Source organism: Medicago sativa, chromosome 1 (genome assembly GCF_051527215.1).
Source record: "Medicago sativa cultivar Bolivia chromosome 1, Bolivia_mono, whole genome shotgun sequence".
NCBI classification, from domain to species: domain Eukaryota; kingdom Viridiplantae; phylum Streptophyta; class Magnoliopsida; order Fabales; family Fabaceae; genus Medicago; species Medicago sativa.
The window spans coordinates 67,858,943-67,885,791 of NC_140749.1; the positions used below are offsets into that span (position 1 = coordinate 67,858,943).

At 35.6% G+C, this 26,849-nt stretch overlaps 1 protein-coding gene and 1 long non-coding RNA gene across 3 annotated transcripts; one reads left to right on the top strand and one right to left on the bottom strand.

The window, feature by feature from the left end:
- Positions 1-519: 519 nt before the first annotated feature.
- On the bottom strand, positions 520-1,901 carry LOC146956667 (uncharacterized). Its single transcript, XR_015020569.1, has 3 exons — positions 1,755-1,901; positions 1,476-1,639; positions 520-780 (listed from the first exon to the last, which is right to left on the bottom strand). It is a non-coding gene; the product is annotated as an uncharacterized LOC146956667 (long non-coding RNA).
- A 1,094-nt stretch (positions 1,902-2,995) lies between these two features.
- On the top strand, positions 2,996-8,114 carry LOC146956668 (uncharacterized). Of its 2 annotated transcripts, none has more exons than XM_085730495.1 (2): positions 2,996-3,664; positions 6,808-8,114. In XM_085730495.1, the coding sequence occupies exon 2, from the start codon at positions 6,885-6,887 to the stop codon at positions 7,980-7,982; it is 1,098 nt and encodes a 365-aa protein (XP_085586621.1). In that variant the 5' UTR covers positions 2,996-3,664; positions 6,808-6,884; the 3' UTR covers positions 7,983-8,114. The 2 variants fall into 2 exon arrangements, with proteins under 2 accessions (XP_085586621.1, XP_085586627.1); XM_085730501.1 differs by lacking the exon at positions 2,996-3,664 and having other exon boundaries at positions 3,679-7,557; positions 7,633-8,114.
- The last annotated feature ends 18,735 nt before the right edge of the window (positions 8,115-26,849 follow it).

Below are 26,849 nucleotides of genomic sequence, written 5' to 3' on the forward strand. Positions count from 1 at the left end.
TGAATGAAAAAATTGATAATGCTATAATTCCCTATGCATCGAGAGTCTAAGGGATCAAGAGAGACTAATTTACATGAGTACTAGATCTTGGAAGAGGCTTTAGGCACCAAGATATAACTAGGACTCTTGTCATAGGCCAAAGGCTTAGCAGAATAACACGTCACTGGGAAATGTTGATGACCTAACCTAGAAACGTTGCATTTTAAAATTATGTCATTATACTTCAACCGGTAGTCTTCACGGGATTAACATGAAGGTTGAGTGCATAACACTCCTAGTGGCCACTAGACTGCCAGAAAGCCGTATAAATTTATAGTTTTGTAGATATGTGTAAAGCTCTGTCATAACTGAATCTTTGTTTAAACCACATTTTTAACTTTGAGAATTACTAAGTCTTTTTAACTGTTTTACTAAACCTTTAACTTTTACTTCTATTGTTGTGACAAATGATTTATTTTATTCTCTTGCAAACAAGTTTTCTGCAAGAAAGCTATAGAGAGCTATAACTGCTAGTCCATGTGGGATCGATATCGTTTTATAATATAACTTGGATAGTGCATACTTGCACTAAATTATTCCACCTTAAAATACTCATAGTATTTTAAGAGACACAAATTACAAAAGGAAAAATAAATAAAACCTACGATTATTGAGTGCCAACATAATAACTAAATGGCAACCGTAGAAATTCTAGCAAGTGTTACATTGCATATATTTTTTGCTGATGTAAGAACTCCTTCTTTCCTGCATGGCGTAAGGGTTCTCACTTGGGTTTGGCACCTCATAAACTTCGCCATTTCCACTGGTGGAAGATGATGATCCACTGGTGGAAGATAATGAAAACAGAAACTTGGTGAAGAAGAAAAGAGAAAAGAGAGAGAAAACTATGAATATTATTGAATCAATGTGATGAGTTTGTTACAAAGTTCTATATATAGTACAGAGAGAATCTAACAAACTCTAACTAATTCCTATCTAGGGTTTTGTAATCTAAAGTAGGAACACAATAAGAACCCTAGGTCTGCAAAGGAAACTTGCGCAGCAAGTTAAGTGTATATCAGGAATTAGAAGTTTAACATCCCCCCTCAAGCTTAGCATGGTATAAATCAATCATGTTAAGCATGGGCAAAAATGAATGAAAGCTCTTAGATGGTAGGGGTTTGGTCTGATACCATCATAAACTTCGCCATTTCCACTGGTGGAAGATGATGATCCACTGGTGGAAGATGATGAAAACAGAAACTTGGTGAAGAAGAAAAGAGAAAAGAGAGAGAAAACTATGAATATTATTGAATCAATGTGATGAGTTTGTTACAAAGTTCTATATATAGTACAGAGAGAATCTAACAAACTCTAACTAATTCCTATCTAGGGTTTTGTAATCTAAAGTAGGAACACAATAAGAACCCTAGGTCTGCAAAGGAAACTTGCGCAGCAAGTTAAGTGTATATCAGGAATTAGAAGTTTAACAGCACCCATAAAATTCACACTCAATTATCCATTTTGTTTTGTTTTTTCTTACGGAGTGGGGGCTTTAGCCGTCGTATCTTTTCGCTATACCTACAAAAGTTATCCTCACACCTATAAATTCGAAACCAACTTTTTGGACAATCAGCAACTGTTTCACAAGGAGGATATCCTGTAATGAAAAAACATAATAAAACGATGCCACTAAATTAAGATAATAGATTATGTACGAAATAAAAACTAAAGAAAGTATTTTCATAAAATAAAAAAATGAAAATATGGATGACCTTCGGTGTTCTTTGTGACTAGAACAATATAAATAAATAAAATCATAGCATACACAAACTTTAGAGTTTTAGCCATATTTTTCTAGATTTGCATGTAAGTAGAATATGATTTGATCATTTTATAAGGTATAAAGAACAAATTACGCTGAAAAGAATTTACCCCTTAGGGAGTTGTAAAAATCCCTCCGATAAAATTAGAATCATTATTAAGTATCTCTTTTGTAGATCAATGTGTTGTGTTTGTCTCTTTAGCATACTAGGAAACATAAAAACCTTGTTAATCATTATAATTTATTTATTTTTAATTAAATTTACAATCTTCGATGATAGAAAGGACAAACTGTTATACCCTAATTTTGGACCTAAAAATACTAATCAATTCTTTTTCTTGCATTTCAAGTCATTTGATATGTCTCTGATCAATTGCATCTTTCTCTGCATTTTATTTCAATGTTATTTGCAAAATTCACATAAAAGGGTATTTTAGTCATTTCCTGCATTCAACTCATTTTTATCCTTGAAAATTGTTTGAGTCTGTTAAATTGGTTTGTATAAGTCCTTGTTTCAATTCGTGTCAAAATTCATTTCAAAAAATATCAGTTGAATCATTTTTTTTAGTCAGTTTAGCCCCTAGGGGCATTTTAGTCATTTCTCATGTTAAAATTTCTTTCAATCTTTAAAAATTTTGTTTGAGTCTTGTCAAATGGTGTGAATAAGTTTTCATTTCAATTCTATGTCAAAATCCATTTTTTAAATTGCATTTGAAGTCATTTTGAGTCAGTTTTGCCCCTAGGGGCATTTTAGTCTTTTCATGCGTTAAAACCCTGTTTAAATTCTAAAATTTGTCTCTGAGTCTTTTAATTTGTTTGAATAAGCTCTTGCTTTAATCCCTTGTTAAAAAATCATTTTTAAATTGCATTTGAGTCGTTTTTAGTCGTTTTAAGCCTCCAGGGGCATTTTGGTCATTTCACATAATATTTCTGTTTCATGTTAATCTGCTTTGTTGTTTTTAAATCGTCTCGCTTTACGTTAAATTTCAATTTACTTTTTCAATTCAATTTTAGTTTTAATTTTCATTTTAGTCCGCGCACTCTTGTTATTTACGTTTTAATCCCTTTTAAGTTGTTAGAGTCCAAGTGCCATGTGTCCAAATGTTATTGGTCTTTAAAGGTTTGTTAGATCCAAGTGCCACATGTCTCTACCCTATTGGTCCAAGCTCAATGACTTAGCCTATATAAGCCAAACCATGGTCAATTTTTTCATTCACCAATCATTCAATCATTTTCCAAAATTCACAAAAAAATCATAAAAATTCTTCTCTCTTTTCTCTCTTTCTTTTTCACCACGTGACTTTTTTTTTCTCCTCCATAACCAACTTTCTCATCCTTCAACCACCACTTCCCTCCACCATAACCAACTTCCACCACCATAACAAACTCATAAACCACTTCCCTCCACCACTTTTTCTTTCTCCACCACCACTTTTTCTTTCTCCACCACCCTAACAACCTCCATCATCCATAACAACCTCCCAAAACCACCACTTCAACCACCGCAAACCACCATCTCATACCTCCATAACCGCCATTACCACCATTCAATTGCTACCTTCATACTATCTCATTCATCATCAACCACTACAATTTCACAATCTGAATTCATCCACAAACACCAAATCCAAGCCTATCGCAACACATCAACACCACAAGGTTTCGAACCAATCGAACCTCACACAACAGATTTGAAGTTGAAGCAAGGAAAATTGAAACAAGAGGACAGAATCTGAGCATTCGAACAAAACGTGATCAAGAAGAAGAGAAGAATTATCCAGACCAACGAAGAAGCTTACGGATTTGGAATTGTCATCGCTACTTGCCGCCGAAGTCCTCTACTTCTCCGATCTTCCTAAGGTATACTCACTTCCTCTTCTTGGATTCAATGACCAATATTGTGCCCATAATTGTTGTCTGTCCAAATCGATTGTGGTTCCATGAACGAATTCGTTTTATTCCTCCATTTTCGCGTCAGATTCGAAGCCGTTATTGTTAGTGTTTGCGTTTTCTTGTTTTGCACCTGCGTTCATTCTTGTGTGCTTGGGGATGAGGGACGATTGATGGTAGGTTAGAGAAAGGTGATTCAGGGAATGGTTAAGAGGGGAACTCTGTGTTTTGCTTGCGATGGGAAAAGGAAGAATGGAACGATGTGAGCAAGGAGAAGCTTCACACGTTTTTAGCTTGTGGTTAACCCATTTTCCTTGCTCCATGACCCATAACCCATGGTGCAACCCGCCCATTTTCCTTATTTGTTTAGGGCCTGGGCTTTTGGCCTGCTTCTGTTTCGTTTTTGTTAGTTTTTTGCTATTTTCACCACCGTAAACTGTTTTTGCACCCCTGTTTACCTAATCTTTTCATAAAAAAAATTCCTAAAAAATTTCTAATAATTTTTCTTGACATTTTTGTTGGTTCCTGGTGATTTTTTACCTATTAATATTGACTAGAAAAATATAAGTGGAAACATAGGTTACTTGATTAGTGTAATGTTTGATCCTTGCTAAAGTTTTGTTAAAAATTCCTAAGAGTTTGTGTGAGTAAAATTTTTAGCATTTGATACTTGTTTTTGGAATGCAATTACATGTGGAAATTCGCTTCAAGAAAACATGTGTTCATGTTTGGTTAATTTGTGCATTCTTTGTTATATTTTGTGAAAATCGTGACGAAGTTTTATTCTTAAACTTTGATGCATAATTGTGGCTTTGAACATGTGGTTTCTAGGGGTGAGTTTACCTCTTAATGTGGTGTTTGCTTGCTGTTTTGGTTTAGTTCTTGAGGACCTTGTGTTTGGTAAATAATGTGAAACTCTTTTGTGAAATAAAAGTGCATAAAGAGCTTGAAAATCGTATAATTTTTGGCATGATAATTTCCCTTGGTTCTCATATTTGTTCCCTTGGAATGAATCACTTGAAATGTCTTAATATTGTGAGAATCTAGGTCTTGAGTTTGCTTTAGGATTATATTGAATTTCAAGTTCTTTTGTCACTTTTTACTAAAATTGTTAGTTTACTTTACTTGCAAGTTATATTTGTTTTACCATGCACTTGTCATTTTGCTTCTATATCATTGGTATTACTAACCCATTTTCATTTTATGTTTCATACATCCATAAGCATTTCATCTCCTTCTCATATTTTTTTTCCCTCTATTTCTTTCTTGCAATTTAATTTGTACCAAGACTTAGAATGTAATATTTAGGAGCTTTTGTAATATTTTACTTCATACAACTTTTAATTTCTTGGCAAAGAGGCCATAGAATGTATCTAGGGTATGATGTAAAGAACAATGGACTCTAATAATGTACACCGACACAAGCACCGACACATGCACACACATCACTTTAGATATAGCTAGAATATGCATGTTTAGATGTATGTTTAGGATTGTATGTTTAGATGTATGTTTAGGCTTTATACTTAGAAAAATCATTTTCCAAAAAACTTGAATAAACTTCACTCAAACATTTTTCATAATAAACCTTGGGGTCAAAACCCCATTGAATTTCCCCTTTCATTTTCTTAATCAAATTTCAATGAAAAAATAATCATACTTTGACCATATTTTGCAAATGACTAATTCAACCTCACAATTTCATAATCTCATGTCCTTGAGGCCTCTTTCTATTCTTCAAAATCCAATTTTCAAACTTAAAATCAACCAACAAAAACAAAAACATTTTTTGAAAGAGAACTACGGTGGATTTGATCCCTTAAACGGGTACGTAGGCAAGGAACAAAATTCCTTCAATTCAACTAAAATAAAAATCCAAAAACATTCTTCTCCCTCCAATTCTTCACTTAGTACATTCTTAGGTTTAATAAACACTTTCAAATAGCATTTAAAAATAAAAGCGCGCGCGTAGAAATTAAAGACGGTTCCTATAGGTTACTATAGTCGTTATGGGTGCCTAACACCTTCCCGTAGCGAAAACAGCTCCCGGACCTCGACTCTCAAGGGTTTTGCTTACTTTTTCCCTTCCCAAGAAAAAATAAGATATCACCGGTTTAAAAGGTTCAAACGTAATCAATGTTTGACACCCGAAAACCAAGATAAAACAGCTGGCGACTTCACTGGGGAGATTCGAGAGTTACGCCTAGTCTTTATTTCCACGCTTGCGCTTGCATTTTTACTTGCTTCTTTTACTTGCTTTCCTATGTGAATAAATGTTTAATTTCTTGCAAACGTGTGGGGTGAGAATATCAAAAGTCCTGCACCCGGGCTGAGTGAACTTAGGATTTAGGAGGGATATAATCGACAATTCATTCCGGGGGTTGCCTCGTGTTTTGGATTATGCGATCAATCCCACATAGCTGAGGCATTTTGGAGGTGATGTTGTCGGCGCGGGTTGTCGCGTTTAGGCACTTTACTTCTAATTGTTCTATGACGCTATGAACCGTAGATAACCAAACCCATCCATGGCCATTTTCTAGGACGTAGTGCGGAGGCTAAACCGAGTGTCGTCTCGAGTTTTAGTCGTCACGCGATACTACACTCAAGTTAGACCTTCCACGTATAATCATGGAGCGAGTGTTGCCTCGTGACACCATGAGATACGTCGGAGAGGTTGCAACTTGGGAACCTCTTTAGAACCCGGTTACTATTATCCTAAAGCCCTAGTTTCACCGGACACCGTGTCCACCCATGACTCCTCGACTTTGAACTTCAACCCACCATGTTTTCTCCGTACTTGAACATAATCATGCATTCATGCATACATGCATACATGCATAAACCTTTTTCCATGCATTTATCGGAGGACTTAGACAAGTCATCTTTTGAATATCACGGATGTGAACGCCAAGTGATACCATCTCAACTAAACTTTTAGTTTTGATCAAGATTTTCAAATAAAACCGTGTTTCTCCGTGATGTTCACAACCACTTTGACAAGTCTTCTGACAAAAAAAGAGTCTTTTCGCATTTGCATATCATGCATCATATGCATCATTCATCAGTCACAAATGGCTTCCCGTGCTCATTGTCTCCTGGTTTTTCCGCCGCAGTCTGAAAGGTGGCTCGTGCTCGTAAGGTTTACCAACCGGCTAGAATTCATCAAACAAGATTGTACAAGAGAAGAAACATGGCTAACCTTGAGGAAGAGAATGCCAGCCCCTCGGGCCAGCCCATTGAAGAGTCTAATCTGGATGAAATTCTGAGGCTTATCAAAAAGAGCGATTATAAGATTGTTGACCAGCTGCTGCAAACTCCGTCAAAGATATCCATCCTGTCTCTGCTCATGAGCTCTGAGGCTCATAGGAAAGTGTTAATGAAAATACTCGAGCAAGCTTATGTTGACCACGAGGTCTCTGTGGATCAGTTTGATGGGATAGTGAGTAATATTACTGCCTGCAGCAACTTGGGGTTCGGTGACGATGAGCTCCCCGAAGCAGTGAAACACCACAACTTGGCTATGCACATCTCAGTGCACTGCAAGTCTGACATGATATCCAATGTGTTGGTGGACACTGGATCAGCCTTAAATGTAATGCCCGAATCCACGCTAAGGCAATTGAGCCATCATGGAATTTCTCTGAGGGGTAGCAGTTATCTGGTTAAAGCTTTTGATGGATCCCGCAAGGATGTTCTCGGGGAAGTGGACTTGCCAATTACCGTTGGTCCCGAAACATTCCAAATAACTTTCCAAGTCATGGATATCAATGCCTCTTACAGCTGTCTCCTCGGAAGACCATGGATCCACGACGCTGGAGCAGTCACATCCACTTTGCATCAGAAGCTCAAGTTCATGAGAAACGGTAAGGTTATCACCGTATATGGTGAGGAGGCATTTCTGGTTAGCCAAATATCATCGTTCTCTTGTGTTGAAGCAGGGTCCGCAGAAGGGACGTCATTCCAAGGCTTGACTGTTGAGGGTGCAGAGCCCCGGAGGGCTGGTGCTAGCATGACTTCATTGAAAGACGCCCAGAAGGCTGTTCAAGCAGGACAAGCTGCTGGCTGGGGCAAAGTGATTCAGATTTTGGAAAACAAGCGTAAAGAGGGCCTTGGATTCTCTCCAACTTCTGGTGTTTCAAAGGGAACCTTCTACAGTGCTGGGTTCATCAATGCTATTACTGAAGATGCTGCTGAAAGAAGCCACGTGCCTACATTTATTATACCAGGAGGCACCGTGAGAAATTGGGAAGCCATTGATGTTCCTTTAGTCATGCATGCTTCCATGTAATGCGTTTTGTTGCTCATGTTTCTTGTTTTCAAAATAACAATCCTTTCGCTCTGCCCAAGGCGAAAGTGATATCTTTGTAAGGGCTGTTTGTTTCGGCATTGCCGTTTTCAATAAAAGTTGTCGTCTTTCTCACGACTCTTTGCCTTTTACTTTTTAGTGCCTTTTTCTTGGAAATAATGGTAATGCCAGAAAAAACCAAAACATCTGTATTTTTCTTATTAATTTCAAAAATCTGCATAAAAAACTTTTTCTAAAAATCATCCCAATCATATTATGCAGATTGAACCATAATAAACCCGTTGAACACAGTGACCCTATGGTTCCTCCAAATTTTGAATTCCCTGTATATGAAGCCGAAGATGAGGATGATGATGAAGAGATACCGTATGAGATCACTCGACTGCTTGAGCAAGAAAGAAGAGCCATCCAACCTCACCAGGAAGAGATTGAACTCATCAACCTGGGTACTGAAGAGAACAAGCGAGAGATCAAGATTGGTGCTGCACTTGAGCCAGAAGTGAAAAAGAAGATTATTCAGCTCCTCCATGATTATCCAGATGTCTTTGCATGGTCCTATGAAGATATGCCGGGTCTAGATCCCAAGATTGTGGAACATCGGATATCGACAAGACCTGAATGTCCTCCTGTCAAACAGAAATTGAGAAGGTCTCGTCCAGACATGGCTCTTAAGATCAAGGCCGAAGTACAAAAGCAAATTGATGCAGGTTTCCTCATGACAGCTGAATACCCTGAGTGGATTGCCAACATCGTACCAGTACCAAAGAAAGATGGGAAAGTTCGAATGTGTGTTGATTACAGAGATCTGAATAAAGCCAGTCCAAAAGATAACTTCCCATTGCCTCATATTGATGTTCTTGTTGACAGTACTGCTCAATCCAAAGTGTTCTCTTTCATGGATGGTTTCTCTGGTTATAATCAGATACGAATGTCTCCTGAAGATAGAGAAAAGACGTCCTTCATCACTCCGTGGGGAACGTTCTGTTACAAAGTAATGCCGTTTGGCTTGATAAACGCTGGTGCTACCTATCAAAGAGGTATGACAACTCTGTTTCATGATATGATTCACAAAGAAATTGAAGTATATGTTGATGATATGATTGTGAAGTCAAGTGATGAAGAGCAGCATGTCGTGTATTTGAAAAAGATGTTTGAAAGATTGAGAAAGTACAAGCTGCGGTTGAATCCCAACAAGTGCACATTTGGTGTACGATCTGGAAAGTTGCTAGGCTTCATTGTCAGCCAGAGAGGCATTGAAGTTGACCCTGACAAAGTCCGAGCCATCAGAGAGATGCCGGCCCCTCAAACTGAGAAGCAAGTCAGAGGTTTCCTCGGACGTCTGAATTATATTTCAAGATTCATATCTCACATGACTACTACTTGTGGTCCAATCTTCAAATTGCTCAGAAAGAATCAGCCTGTTGTATGGAATGATGAATGTCAGGAAGCTTTTGATAGCGTTAAAGAATACCTGTTGGAGCCACCTATCCTTGTCCCGCCAGTGGAAGGAAGGCCTTTGATTATGTATCTGTCAGTGTTAGAAGATTCAGTGGGTTGTGTTCTCGGTCAACAAGATGAGACTGGTAAGAAAGAGCATGCTATCTACTATCTGAGCAAGAAGTTCACCGACTGCGAGACTCGGTATACGATGCTTGAAAAGACTTGTTGTGCTTTAGCTTGGGCTGCCAAACGCCTGCGTCATTATATGGTGAATCATACAACTTGGTTGATATCCCGAATGGATCCAATCAAGTACATCTTTGAAAAGCCTGCTGTTACTGGAAAGATCGCACGTTGGCAAATGTTGTTGTCTGAATATGACATTGTATACAAAGCTCAGAAAGCAATCAAAGGAAGTGTCCTTGCTGAACATCTTGCTTGTCAACCTCTTGATGATTACCAGCCAATTAAGTTTGATTTCCCCGATGAAGAGATCATGTATCTGAAAGCAAAAGACTGTGAAGAACCCCTGATCAATGAAGGGCCGGATCCCAATAGCAAGTGGGGATTGGTGTTTGATGGTGCTGTTAATGCTTATGGTAAAGGAATTGGAGCCATCATTGTAACTCCACAGGGGCACCATATTCCTTTCACCGCTCGAATAACTTTTGAGTGCACGAACAACATAGCTGAATATGAAGCATGCATCTTGGGCATTGAAGAAGCCCTTGACCTGAGAATTAAGCACCTTGACATCTATGGAGATTCCGCACTTGTTATTAATCAGATAAAAGGTGAATGGGAGACTCATCATGAGAAGCTGATCCCATACCGTGACTATGCAAGACGTCTGTTGACATACTTTACAAAGGTTGAACTGCACCACATCCCTCGGGATGAAAATCAGATGGCCGATGCTCTCGCTACTTTGTCTTCCATGTTTCGTGTGAATCACTGGAATGACGTGCCTGTGATCAAGGTGCAGCGTCTTGATAGACCCGCTCATGTGTTTACTATTGAAAATACGCCAGATCGAGCTGATGGAGATGTGAATGGTAAAAAGCCTTGGTATTACAACATCAAACAATTCTTGCAGAATCGTGAATATCCACCTGGTGCTTCCAACAGGGATAAAAAGACTTTGAGACGATGAGCTAGCAGATTCCTTCTGGACGGGGAAATCCTATACAAGAGGAACTATGACATGGTCTTATTGAGATGTGTTGACAAACAAGAAGCTGAGAAGTTGATGCATGATGTACATGATGGTACCTTTGGGACCCATGCTTCGGGTCACACCATGTCAAGGAAACTGTTAAGAGCCGGCTATTACTGGATAACTATGGAGCGTGACTGCCACAAATATGCTAAGAGATGCCACAAATGTCAAATTTATGCTGACAAGATTCATGTGCCTCCACATGCCCTCAATGTTATCTCTTCCCCATGGCCTTTCTCTATGTGGGGCATTGACATGATCGGAAGAATTGAACCAAAGGCTTCCAATGGACACCGTTTCATTCTAGTGGCAATTGATTATTTCACCAAGTGGGTTGAAGCTGCCTCCTATGCAAATGTGACCAAACAAGTGGTTGTCAAGTTTATCAAGAATAACATCATCTGTCGATATGGTGTTCCCAACAAGATCATCACTGACAACGGTTCCAATCTGAACAATAGCATGATGCAAGCTTTATGTGAAGAATTCAAGATTGAACATCACAACTCTTCTCCTTACAGACCTCAGATGAATGGTGCAGTTGAGGCCGCTAACAAAAACATCAAGAAAATTGTTCAGAAGATGGTCACTACTTACAAAGACTGGCATGAAATGCTACCTTTTGCCTTGCATGGTTACCGTACTACGGTGCGCAGTTCAACCGGGGCAACTCCTTTCTCTCTGGTATATGGCATGGAAGCAGTTCTCCCCCTGGAAGTGGAGATTCCATCTCTTCGAGTGATCATGGAAGCAAAGTTAACCGAGGCTGAAGGGTGTCAAAGTCGGTATGATCAATTGAATCTGATTGAGGAGAAGCGTATGGATGCTATGGCTCATGGACAGTTGTATCAAGTGCGAATGAAGAATGCTTTTGACAAGAAAGTCCGACCTCGAGAATTCAAGGAAGGCGAACTTGTATTGAAAAGAAGAATAAGTCAGCAACCCGACCCAAGGGGCAAGTGGACACCTAACTACGAAGGTCCTTATGTTGTCAAGAAGGCTTTCTCTGGTGGTGCTTTGATTCTTACACACATGGATGGTGTTGAGCTTCCAAATCCTGTTAATGCCGATATAGTCAAGAAATACTTTGTCTAAAAAAGAAAAGAACAGCGTGGTAGGTCGAAAACCCGAAAGGGCGGCCTAGGCAAAAATGCGCTTCCCGGTGGATCGAAAACCCGAAAGGGCGATCCAGGCAAAAGTTAGGGACAAAAAAAATGAATATGAAAGAGCTCGCTGAGATTGTACGCAACTCAGGCAAGAATGAGCGCCTCGATGAGCCGAAAACCCGAAAGGGCGGTTCATGCAAAAATGAGGTTGATAAAAGACAAGTAACTATATCTGGCAAATCACCATCACCCCTTGGGGCATCTGCAACTGTCAATGATCTTCTTCATCAGAGGCTTCTGTACTTGTGAATTCAAAATTTCTATGAAATGTAGCGGTCATCGTGTTCAATGTATCACCAACCAATAAAATTACCATTTTCCAAGCTTTGTAAATCCGTGAAGCCATGCCTTTGGCTGACTTTCACTCTTCTACATCAATTTGAGCCTTTCTATTGTTTGAAACTCTATTTTTCTTTCCACTTTCAATGCTATATACAAAACATTTTCTTTCTATTTTGATAATGTTAATGTCTGAAACAAACATTTTTGAAAATTGAAAAATCTTTTTCTGTCTATTTTGAAAGCAAACCTGAGCAATAAAGTACATTTCAATGAAACATGCATGAATGAATGAATGTCAATGTCTATTTCAATACATGTTACAAGCAGGTTACTCCCCAGGATGATCTGTGGTCAATGGCAAGAATGAAAAAAAATAGAATGAAAATGAAAAATGAAAAATGAAAAGCTCGCTAAGTTGAAAACCCGAAAGGGCGGCTTAGGCAAAAATGAGCACCCCGCTGATTGACAACCTATGAAGGCAATTCAGGCAAAAATGGGGCAATGAAAAGAATCTATTCCCCGGTGAATCGAAAACCCGAAAGGGCGGTTCAGGCAAAAATGGGGTTGAAAATGAAAGAATGAAAGAATGAAAAGAATATTGAAAAGCATTGACCACAGATGCGAACATCCAATGATTATCCAGCGCTGACACGCCTAGCAACGGCGACCTGTATCCAAGAACCTTCCAAGGGTCCTCCTTTACAAGTTTTATTGCCCTCAGCCATGGTTTTAATACGTCTCGCAACGACGGCCTCCCCAAAGAGGTTTTTCCCCTATGAACATGTCGCAGCACGAGCCACTACGTGCCCAATCTTCCAATGTCTTGTCTGCCTTTGTGAAATTTTCTTGTCAAGTTACAGACCAATCATGCATTTCAAGCATTCATACATGCATAATCATGCATTTTATGTGCTCATACATCCAATAATCTTGCTATACCATACATACATGTTGCATATCCAACTGTCAGCTGTCAAAATTCAATGTCAATATCCAATGTCAATGTCAAATGTCAATGCCAATGTCAATGTTAATGTCAAATGCCAATGTCAATGTCAATGTTAATGTCAAATGCCAATGTCAAATGTCAATGTTAATGTCGAATGTCAATGTTAATGTCAAATGCCAATGTCAATGTCAATGTTAATGTCAAATGCCAATGTCAATGTCAATGTTAATGTCAAATGCCAATGTCAATGTCAATGTTAATGTCGAATGTCAATGTTAATGTCAAATGTCAATGTCAATGTCAATGTTAATGTCAAAAGCCAATGTCAATGTCAATGTTAATGTCAAATGTCAATGCCAATGTCAATGTCAATGTCAATGTTAATGTCAAATGCCAATGTCAATGTCAATGTTAATGTCAAATGCCAATGTCAATGTCAATGTTAATGTCAAATGCCAATGCAAATGCCAATGTCAATGCCAATGTCAATGCCAATGTCAATGTCTATGTCAATGTCAATGTCAATGCCAATGTCAATGTCAATGTCAATGCTGATGTCAATTTCAACTGTCAATTCAGTTCAAATCAATGTCAATTTACTTTTGGGCCAACAAAAATGGTCATGTCTATTTGCAAATCGGGTCAATGACAACTTACCCTCAATTGGTATCTTGTTAAACCAGACTCTCAATTTGTATCTTGTTACTGGTCAAGTGCCAGGTTCAATTCAAAAAGAACCACTTGTACCTGCTTATATGTCTATGTTTCCGGTCAAACGGCAAGTTCGATAGAACAGTTTGTACCCAGCTTATGCTTTGTTATCAGTCAGACAGCAAGTTCAATCTGAAGAACAGTTTGTACCCAGCTTATGCTTTGTTATCGGTCAAACGACAAGTTCGATCTAAGAGAACAGTCTGCACTCTCCCGCATGACGTGGTGATAATCCAACAAGCAAGTTCGATCCAAAGAACAGCTTGTATCAACCCTTTTTGTCTATAGCTCCAGCCAAACGGCCAGTTCGATCCGAAGAACAGTTTGTGTCTGTCTATCTGTTTGTATTTTCAATCAAGTGTCAAGTTCGATCCAAAGAACAGCTTGTATCTGCCTATATGTCTATGTTTCCGATCAAGTGTCAAGTTCGATCCAAAGAACAGCTTGTATCTGCCTATATGTCTATGTTTCCGGTCAAGTGGCAAGTTCGATCCAAAGAACAGCTTGTACCCGTCTCTTGTTTGTATCTCTCGGTCAAGTGGCAAGTTCGATCCAAAGAACAGCTTGTACCTGTCTAGTTGTTGCCCGTTCTTTCTACCTTGATGTCTATAAATCCCTTGGTGGTGTGACACAGCCCGTAGATTCCGGTTCGATTGTCTTGCATTCATAAATGAAATGTTGCATGGCATTCGTGTTTGTTTGAAAATCTGTACCTGTCTATTTGTTGCCCGTTCTTTCTACCTTGATGTCTATAAATCCCTTGGTGGTGTGACACAGCCCGTAGATTCCGGTTCGATTGTCTTGCATTCATAAATGAAATGTTGCATGGCATTCATGTTTTTTTGAAAATCTGAAAACGTATTTTTATGTCCAAAAGCAGTGCAAATGTTAATATTTAAGTATCTTCGTCCCGTCAACTCGAAGACTTCGTCTCTTGACCCCCCGGACAAAGAAACTTAAATAGGGGCAGCTGTTATACCCTAATTTTGGACCTAAAAATACTAATCAATTCTTTTTCTTGCATTTCAAGTCATTTGATATGTCTCTGATCAATTGCATCTTTCTCTGCATTTTATTTCAATGTTATTTGCAAAATTCACATAAAAGGGTATTTTAGTCATTTCCTGCATTCAACTCATTTTTATCCTTGAAAATTGTTTGAGTCTGTTAAATTGGTTTGTATAAGTCCTTGTTTCAATTCGTGTCAAAATTCATTTCAAAAAATATCAGTTGAATCATTTTTTTTAGTCAGTTTAGCCCCTAGGGGCATTTTAGTCATTTCTCATGTTAAAATTTCTTTCAATCTTTAAAAATTTTGTTTGAGTCTTGTCAAATGGTGTGAATAAGTTTTCATTTCAATTCTATGTCAAAATCCATTTTTTAAATTGCATTTGAAGTCATTTTGAGTCAGTTTTGCCCCTAGGGGCATTTTAGTCTTTTCATGCGTTAAAACCCTGTTTAAATTCTAAAATTTGTCTCTGAGTCTTTTAATTTGTTTGAATAAGCTCTTGCTTTAATCCCTTGTTAAAAAATCATTTTTAAATTGCATTTGAGTCGTTTTTAGTCGTTTTAAGCCTCCAGGGGCATTTTGGTCATTTCACATAATATTTCTGTTTCATGTTAATCTGCTTTGTTGTTTTTAAATCGTCTCGCTTTACGTTAAATTTCAATTTACTTTTTCAATTCAATTTTAGTTTTAATTTTCATTTTAGTCCGCGCACTCTTGTTATTTACGTTTTAATCCCTTTTAAGTTGTTAGAGTCCAAGTGCCATGTGTCCAAATGTTATTGGTCTTTAAAGGTTTGTTAGATCCAAGTGCCACATGTCTCTACCCTATTGGTCCAAGCTCAATGACTTAGCCTATATAAGCCAAACCATGGTCAATTTTTTCATTCACCAATCATTCAATCATTTTCCAAAATTCACAAAAAAATCATAAAAATTCTTCTCTCTTTTCTCTCTTTCTTTTTCACCACGTGACTTTTTTTTTCTCCTCCATAACCAACTTTCTCATCCTTCAACCACCACTTCCCTCCACCATAACCAACTTCCACCACCATAACAAACTCATAAACCACTTCCCTCCACCACTTTTTCTTTCTCCACCACCACTTTTTCTTTCTCCACCACCCTAACAACCTCCATCATCCATAACAACCTCCCAAAACCACCACTTCAACCACCGCAAACCACCATCTCATACCTCCATAACTGCCATTACCACCATTCAATTGCTACCTTCATACTATCTCATTCATCATCAACCACTACAATTTCACAATCTGAATTCATCCACAAACACCAAATCCAAGCCTATCGCAACACATCAACACCACAAGGTTTCGAACCAATCGAACCTCACACAACAGATTTAAAGTTGAAGCAAGGAAAATTGAAACAAGAGGACAGAATCTGAGCATTCGAACAAAACGTGATCAAGAAGAAGAGAAGAATTATCCAGACCAACGAAGAAGCTTACGGATTTGGAATTGTCATCGCTACTTGCCGCCGAAGTCCTCTACTTCTCCGATCTTCCTAAGGTATACTCACTTCCTCTTCTTGGATTCAATGACCAATATTGTGCCCATAATTGTTGTCTGTCCAAATCGATTGTGGTTCCATGAACGAATTCGTTTTATTCCTCCATTTTCGCGTCAGATTCGAAGCCGTTATTGTTAGTGTTTGCGTTTTCTTGTTTTGCACCTGCGTTCATTCTTGTGTGCTTGGGGATGAGGGACGATTGATGGTAGGTTAGAGAAAGGTGATTCAGGGAATGGTTAAGAGGGGAACTCTGTGTTTTGCTTGCGATGGGAAAAGGAAGAATGGAACGATGTGAGCAAGGAGAAGCTTCACACGTTTTTAGCTTGTGGTTAACCCATTTTCCTTGCTCCATGACCCATAACCCATGGTGCAACCCGCCCATTTTCCTTATTTGTTTAGGGCCTGGGCTTTTGGCCTGCTTCTGTTTCGTTTTTGTTAGTTTTTTGCTATTTTCACCACCGTAAACTGTTTTTGCACCCCTGTTTACCTAATCTTTTCATAAAAAAAATTCCTAAAAAATTTCTAATAATTTTTCTTGACATTTTTGTTGGTTCCTGGTGATTTTTTACCTATTAATATTGACTAGAAAAATATAAGTGGAAACATAGGTTACTTGATTAGTGTAATGTTTGATCCTTGCTAAAGTTTTGTTAAAAATTCCTAAGAGTTTGTGTGAGTAAAATTTTTAGCATTTGATACTTGTTTTTGGAATGCAATTACATGTGGAAATTCGCTTCAAGAAAACATGTGTTCATGTTTGGTTAATTTGTGCATTCTTTGTTATATTTTGTGAAAATCGTGACGAAGTTTTATTCTTAAACTTTGATGCATAATTGTGGCTTTGAACATGTGGTTTCTAGGGGTGAGTTTACCTCTTAATGTGGTGTTTGCTTGCTGTTTTGGTTTAGTTCTTGAGGACCTTGTGTTTGGTAAATAATGTGAAACTCTTTTGTGAAATAAAAGTGCATAAAGAGCTTGAAAATCGTATAATTTTTGGCATGATAATTTCCCTTGGTTCTCATATTTGTTCCCTTGGAATGAATCACTTGAAATGTCTTAATATTGTGAGAATCTAGGTCTTGAGTTTGCTTTAGGATTATATTGAATTTCAAGTTCTTTTGTCACTTTTTACTAAAATTGTTAGTTTACTTTACTTGCAAGTTATATTTGTTTTACCATGCACTTGTCATTTTGCTTCTATATCATTGGTATTACTAACCCATTTTCATTTTATGTTTCATACATCCATAAGCATTTCATCTCCTTCTCATATTTTTTTTCCCTCTATTTCTTTCTTGCAATTTAATTTGTACCAAGACTTAGAATGTAATATTTAGGAGCTTTTGTAATATTTTACTTCATACAACTTTTAATTTCTTGGCAAAGAGGCCATAGAATGTATCTAGGGTATGATGTAAAGAACAATGGACTCTAATAATGTACACCGACACAAGCACCGACACATGCACACACATCACTTTAGATATAGCTAGAATATGCATGTTTAGATGTATGTTTAGGATTGTATGTTTAGATGTATGTTTAGGCTTTATACTTAGAAAAATCATTTTCCAAAAAACTTGAATAAACTTCACTCAAACATTTTTCATAATAAACCTTGGGGTCAAAACCCCATTGAATTTCCCCTTTCATTTTCTTAATCAAATTTCAATGAAAAAATAATCATACTTTGACCATATTTTGCAAATGACTAATTCAACCTCACAATTTCATAATCTCATGTCCTTGAGGCCTCTTTCTATTCTTCAAAATCCAATTTTCAAACTTAAAATCAACCAACAAAAACAAAAACATTTTTTGAAAGAGAACTACGGTGGATTTGATCCCTTAAACGGGTACGTAGGCAAGGAACAAAATTCTTTCAATTCAACTAAAATAAAAATCCAAAAACATTCTTCTCCCTCCAATTCTTCACTTAGTACATTCTTAGGTTTAATAAACACTTTCAAATAGCATTTAAAAATAAAAGCGCGCGCGTAGAAATTAAAGACGGTTCCTATAGGTTACTATAGTCGTTATGGGTGCCTAACACCTTCCACCTTCCCGTAGCGAAAACAGCTCCCGGACCTCGACTCTCAAGGGTTTTGCTTACTTTTTCCCTTCCCAAGAAAAAATAAGATATCACCGGTTTAAAAGGTTCAAACGTAATCAATGTTTGACACCCGAAAACCAAGATAAAACACAAACACTAAAAAATATAATATACAATCACCGTGCAACATAGTTATGCACAAGTTGAACATAGTAGTTGCATTATTTCGTCTCTACACTCTCATATATATAAATTCTTTGATTCATGATAACAATCAGTCATACACTATTTTTAGAGTCATTTTTAATTAAGTTTTTATTTATTTTTATTAGTTTAGTATTTAATTTAGAGTCATTTTAAATAAATAAATAGTAACTTTTAATTCATTGAGTCAAAAAGAATATTATTATTATTATTATTATTATTATTATTATTATTATTATTATTATTATTATTATTATTATTATTATTATTATTTGACAAAAACAAAACGATATTCATTCATTCAAATCGATAGAATACATCAGAATCAAGATCGCTAAAAACGTAAAGGATGAATCTGCGAACAAACTCACAGCACCCAAGTTAATAGCATACAGCGGCAAAATGCCTACAAATATGATAAAATCTAAATCACCAGAATACTCTTGCTTCTGGATCTGCAACGTTGACGTCCAAATCATTGATTGAATCTGTGATTGACTGAAGCTGATCTTTCAATATGAACCAACGAACACCGCAACAAGATGCCAAATCAAACAACGCCGCACAAGACGACGAACAACACAAGGTCGCACTCAGACGACGAAATCACGAAAAAACACAAAAGAAAACGGTTGATATTTGTGAAAATCACTTATTTAGATCGAAAGAAATTGGAAAAAAGATTCAGATGGGTGATTTTAGGTCAAAAAATGACCTAAAACCACCCCTCCTCGATGAGTGAAAGAGAAGGAAAACTTAGAGAGAAGTTGGAGTTTTTTATTATTATTATTATTATTATTATTATTATTATTATTATTATTATTATTATTATTATTATTATTATTATTATTATTATTATTATTATTATTATTATTGATAGTCATGTGCTAATGAGACAAAATAAAGCACAACATTATTTAGAGACTTGCTAGTAAGAAACATTGGTGATTGGACTAAAATAGAGAACGTAGCATGCTTGGGGAGAAAGAAAGCAACTAGGTTACATCACCTATAAAAAGGAAGCCGCACAGTGGTATCACGGTTTTGGAGAGCCAGGATCACGTTTAGGGAATAAGAAAGGGGAACAATCACGCTTTTGAATAACGTCTAGAGGAAGAATCATGAGCAAAACATCTTTGTTTGTAACTTCTTCTCTTTTCATGTTGCTTAATTATATTATCATGTGTAGCTAAATTTTATTGTGGTTAAGCCTGAGATGATTTCATTGTAATCTGTGAATAAAGTAATTTGTTTGAACTCTCTTTGATATCAATGGAAACTTAGTCTTTATTCAGAATTGTTTGAGTTTAATGTTTTTCATATAATTGTGTGATTGACTACTAACCTTAGCTTCCCAATGATATGAATTGATCCGAGACTTTAATTGACTACTAACCCTAGCTATTAAATCCGATCTAATAATTTTGATTAACTTTACATATGAAACTAGAGATAGGATGTTGCGAGTTATGACCACAGGTTTAACGAACTAGAACTTTGCTTCCGAAATTATGCAATCGACTCAAGAGATTAAGAGGTTATAGTTTAGGAAAAGGTTTCAAGTCAAGCGAATGATCAAAACTATTAAGTTAATCCATCGTAAAGCTAGGTTAACATTGAGAGAAAAGAGGGACAAATTATCTGCAGTGAGCAATAGAGGATTCGAAGGCTTGATCATTTGTTCTTAATCTAAATTTCCAACCAATTTAATTGTTTTCATTTAAGTTTTATGCAACAAACCCAACTGCCTAGGGCAACCCATAAATTTAATACATCCTTTATTTTAACGCTTTTGCTGAGTAGAAATTGAAACAGTCCATGTGGATATGAACTTATAAATTTTATTACTTCGATATATTTTTAGTACACTTGCTAAAAGTCTATCAATTCACATTGATGTACAAAATATATTAGGATTTATGTAAACACATTGAGTTTTTGATGAAATATGTTTCTCGTCGATGGTTTCTTGAAATCCTAAATTGATTCATCTATAAAATAGTTATGTTGATGGTATTGATTACAAACATAAACAATTTTTTTAAAATGTTTCATTTACTAAAAAATAAATAAACAAATGTGCAAAGACATTATTAAGACTAACTGACATCCCAACTATGTTATGGTTCACCAGCAATCATCTACAACACCTTAAATAATAAATTAATTTTAGAAGTAAAAAAAAAAAAGGAGTGATGTAATGCAAACCTAATAAAACAACACAATTTACTTAAAATTTCACGCTTTTTTAATGATTATATATATATATATATATATATATATATATATATATATATATATATATATAAGAAATGAATGTAACAGGGATACACTAAGTACTGAAGTCAGGACAACATACAACAAATGACAACCATCATTAACAACAAGACAAATCAAACGAAAACAAACCCAAAACAAGAGATCCAAACACCACCACGAGAACATAAAAGAAAGAAAAAATAAGAGGAAAAAACAAGAGGTCCCATCCCAACTATGCCGGCACCTCATCTAACCAACAACCATTTGTAACACTTAATGTATTATGTTTATATTACGAGGAAAAAATAATACCTATAACTTGAAAGCCAATTTTTTTTTGAAAGACTATATATATATATATATATATATATATATATATATATATATATATATATATATATATATATATATATATGATTTTCTAAAAATAATATATTTTTATTAATTTTTTGGGTATAAAGCACATGATATGCTAAAATGAATTTAGCTCTTATGGTATTGTATATACCCTCCTTAAAATTAAAATCATTATTATTAGTCTCTTATGTACATTAATGTGTTGTTGTGTCCCATTAGCACACTTGCTAAAGTGGTAACATAAAAGAAATGGTAATCATTATGAAGCATTTTTTTTTAATTAACTTTACAACCTTCAATAGAAAATTGAAATATTAAAAATCAGTGTATCATAATTAATGAGTATTGATACATGCCAAGATTGTGTTATTTTTCATATCACTTTTTAAATTATTTTGTGAGTAATCTTTATAAAAACCCTCAATTTATTGTAAATATTTGACCATTATAGATTTTTGTCCGTAAGCTGCTATTATCTAGTTTCCATCGGTTTGTGTAGGTTTTAGACTTGAATTTCTAAGCAACAAAGAACCTTACAACAAGGCAATTCGTTGGGTGAAGGCAAGATGAAAGTGAGCAAAGTCAGAGAAGTTCGAGTGTTTTAGTGCAAGTTGATTTGTTGGGTTACCTGTAACACCTCGTTTTCCCAACATAAAAATTTCATATTAAATCAGAGTATTTAAATCATAAACGGAATGTCACATACTACTTTAAAGTCATAAAATAGATATTAATAAATATCCTTCCAGGTTCAACATCATAAAAGTCTGGAAATACGCAGCGGAAATAGTTCGACATGAATAAAGTCTTGGCACCCAGGCCTTATCAGAAAATCTCATAATTTGGTTCAATACTTATTCATAAAAAGTTCATAAAAGACACGTAAGGAATAGATATGAAAGTAAGTCCCATCCCGTTACGTATCAGAGCACCTAGACACAAGTGAGGAGTCCACTCACGAACACTTCTAATCTTTATTACCTGCAAGTTACCCATACGAAGGGCAACGTTTTCAAGCAGAAGGGGTGAGATTTCTCAAACAATAATATTAAACATATAAATCATATAAAGTAAATTCAACAACTTAAACATCATTAACATATATTATACTCCATTAACTAGCATCATTAATCTCCTACATTAGTTATACACTTCATCTTATATCATCTTAATTATAGACGTAAACATCATCATATAACATCAATTACTAATTCATAAACATCAGCATACATCATCAAATATTAATTACAAACATCAACACATATATTAATCACAAGCATCAACACATATAATGATCATAAGCATCAACATCTAACACCAAATATAATCATAAGCATCATCATGTATTTCACATAAGTATCATTATCAAAGCATATCATTTATCGAAAACAACTTCATAATTAAGTTCGTAATCAACTTCTTAAACAAACATCATCATTAAATCATCATCAAATATAAGTTATGACGACTCTACAATGCAACAACAACTTAGACAACTTCAACAACAACTTAGACAACTTCAATATGCATGTGGTACCACCAGGGCATTAAGCCCCCTTCGCTAAGGTCATATTTGGACCTGTCGGGCATTAATCCCCCATCGCTAAGGTTATAAAGAACCTGTCGGGCATTAAGCCCCCATCGCTAAGGTCATAAAGAACCTGTCGGGCATTAAGCCCCCGTCACTGACTATGCAACGACACAATCTTCCTACAACTTGGACAACAACGTGAACATCTTATACAATTCCATTAAAATGGAAAACTTCTTAAATCATGACAACTTAGACCGACTTATACATCTTGACTAAGATTCAGCAGCAACAAACAGCAACAATTGCAGCATATAACAGTGCTAGAATATCATATCATCAATAAGAAATGAATCATATCAACTTAACATCATAGAACATCATAATATTATGTATCATACAATACTCACATAATGTATTCCAACATATCAACAACAATAACCACATATACATTAATCAATTACATTCATATCAAAGTCCAAAACATTCTTCAAAAGCAAATCAAGTTTGATCAATGAGACATAAGCCAAATAATCATAAAACACCTCAACTAAATCCCTAATACTTAAGTTGAAGTTGGGAAACCAACCATAAGTTTTTGGACTAACATGGGATTAGTTATGCTAAGTTTTCTTAAAGTTTTCTGAAGACCCACTTGGACTATTTTCATCAAAACTCAAAATCTACACATAATTTTCTAGTCACTCCAAAGCCATTAGAAAGCTAACTCAATTATCTACAACTTTCATGCTTACACCGAGAGCTAATTCAACACGGAAACAGGTGAAAAAGACACAAGAACGCAACAATCGAAGTTCTGACAGCACGCAACGAAAGCACAACAAGCAGTCACCCATGAGGGGCTGCCTTGCTGCGCTCAGGCATGGAAAACTGCGCCCAGGCGTGGGAAGGCAGTAGCCCACCTGCGACGCAGCCCTGTGCAGTCCCATTTTTTTTCGGTTTCACCGTTTCGTCCGTAAAAACCTAACCGTTACTCCGAATCCGATTCCGTTTTCGCCTACGCGTTCTATTCGACAAATCCTATCATATTTTACTGAAAAATCATATTTTTAAATCTCCAAAACAGCTTATCCTAGAATCACTTATTTCTCAAAAACACTTAAAATCACTTTTTCTCAGAATCTCAACTTTTCATCCATTCTCATGTTTCTAACCATCAAACTACTTCTAATAACATTCCTATAGGATATCTAAGGTTTGTTCATGATTCTCTCATCAATTCTACGGTTCTTCATCATCTAATCATCAAAATCGCTCATAAACCCTAATTCTTAAACTCACTGACTTCTCATCTAATCATATGTTTTAAACCTCAAAACTATTCCAATAATCATTCTACGGATTATCTAAGGACTGTTCACAGTTTCTACATCAATCTAACAATTTTCATCCATTAATCCTCAATTCTTCACTCAAACCCTAATCCTCTTAATCTCACAAACTCTCCCCAACTTTGTTAGATGTAATCTAATGATTTACAACTTAATATTAAAGCAAGATAGTCTCACCCTTACCTTAATTTTGCAGAAATCGCAGCTCTCTCTTCTTCTCTTCTTCTCTTGGCTTTTCTCCTCTTTTCTCCAAAACTTGAACGTACGTTGTCAACTATTCTCTCAACCTAGCTTCCTCTATTTATAACCTTTCTATTCTTTCTAAATCTATTTGGGCCCAACAACTTAATCTCCTTTCTATTCTAACCCCCAATTCTACTTACACTAATAATTCTCATATTCTAATAAATAATAGAAATATGCCACGTAATAAAATACTAACACCTCTTATAAATAATTAAATCACATAAATAGATTCTAACTTAATAAAAATAATTAAATAAAAGGAGGGCGTTACATTACCTAAAAGTGAGCTGAAAGAGAGGAGTTTCAGGGATAAAAGCAAGAGTAGATTCGAGAGATACAAAGAGCACAAGAGAAAGAAAAGGAGAATAAGTTTAAGGAAACACTAGTGATCAAGAGGGGAGAACTTGAAGTGTGTTATTATGCAGTGGAGGGACAACAATTTTAGTTTTCTATTTTACTGTATATAAATTTTATGGGTTTTGTAAAAATTGAGAGTTAGGTGTGTGGGATGAAAAAGAATCTAGAAGTTGTAGACTTAGATTAGGGGGGGGGGGGGGGGGGGGGGGCGTTTAATATCTCTCTTGGTTGTAGTCAAACTTAACAATTACATTAGTGTGTTGTGTTCGTCTCTAATGTGGTAATTTGCCAAGTGCACCAAATCGTACAAAGTAATAGAGTAGTAAGTTAATCGTTTACACAAGGATTGTCGTTCAACTCGGTAATTCACTACCCGGGACGAATCTGTGGAGGTTACTTTCCCCACAATTCGCGCTTACAAAGTACGACAGTCCCTAAAGATGAGCTATAACCCTAAATTATGCTTAGATTAAATTAAATTAAAAACTAAGCAATTCACTATTGTCTTGTTAGAATGGAGACAAGGGTTGTCAATCCTAATATTGCTCCATCTAGAATTTTCATAAAAGCGGACATGTATGAATTAAATCAGACTTTAGATTATAAACTGAATAAAAAATTTATTAATAGGATCCAATAAATATTTTTGTAAGTGATTGAAAATTGACAATCTCTCATTTTTATTAACATATATTGTTGTCATCCCTTTTATTTTCTTTTATCAGATTACATAACAATTTTTTTATATCTTTTATTGTTTTCTATTTCAAATGGGGAGTCAAAATGAATAGAAATTGTTCGTCAAAGGAAACTGCTTATGAAGAAGAGTCACATTATGGAGCATTACAAAAGGAACGGAGTATATGAAATATTACTCAACCTATTTCTTTTACCGTTTTTTTTTTTTTTCATATACAAGATGAGAAAGAATTGTGTGATGATCATATATATTCTATTAGAAATTTTAGTGTTTTGGATGGTGAATACACTTTTTTTTTCATTATTTGTAATGATTATATTTTGTATATTACATGTACATGAAAAATTCAAATATATTAACAGTTGTGTGTAAATTTACATTTTTTAACGAAATTAATAACCAAAACGAATATATTCCTTCAAAAAAAAAACCAAAACGAATATATATTTTTGTTAACAAATCCAAAATGAATATATTAAAGAGTAATGGTAGATAGTACGAATGCTTTATACAAGAAATGGTAGAATTGCAAGTAGAATGATTTTTTTTTTTATAGAACAGAGGGAGTACTAGATTAAACCCTTAGAGTTGGAAAATTGCAGTGAACTAGAAAATGGATTTTTATTTAAAATTAATCATGACAAAGGAAATATCCGTTATAGCTAAGCCATCTCTCATCTTGATATTTTACTGAAAGAAGTTAATGGTTTAATTGTTACTGAAGATTGGGATCGCTTCGTCAAACATATTTTCCAAAAGTTGTTGGTAATTTTATGGGTTTTGTTGAAGGTATTGAAAAAAATAACACTACATATTAAACCAAAACCTTAAGTCATCATATATATCGGTCCTCTAACTTATATTTTGTTCAACGCCTACTTTAAGATCCAATGTGAAACTGAGTGCAACATAGGGGTGTGCTAGAATTGATAAATCAATTGAGATTTTGACCTAAGGTGTGTTTTGTTGACCGAGAGAAAAAGATGGGAGATTTTCAATTAGGTCTAAGGATTATGGTATATAAAAGGAAGCACAACAGAAAGAAAAATTATCACGTTTTGGGGACAAATTTATTTTATTATGTTGATGCATTGTCAGTACACTTGCTAAAAGTCTATCACCTACCAATAAGATTGTGGTAAATATATGCTTCCTTGAAAAATATGTCACCATTGTGAGAATGGTTCCAGATGAAATGTCATCTTTGTGGATGAAAGGAGTTGTTACCTTACCAATGATTGTTTGTAAATTAGGACAAATCTGCATAATACATTGAGGAATGGATCGTTTTGCATCAGATATATAACCATGCTCACTGGAGATTGAAGTAAATGGTGAATATTTGGTTGAATAAGCATCAATTAAAGTTTCCCCACTCCAATACCAGAACAAAAATTAATATTTTGACCATTAATTATCAATGAATAAGTATTTTAAAGAATTTTTGAATACTTATGCATGTCTGATTTGATCGAGGTAACT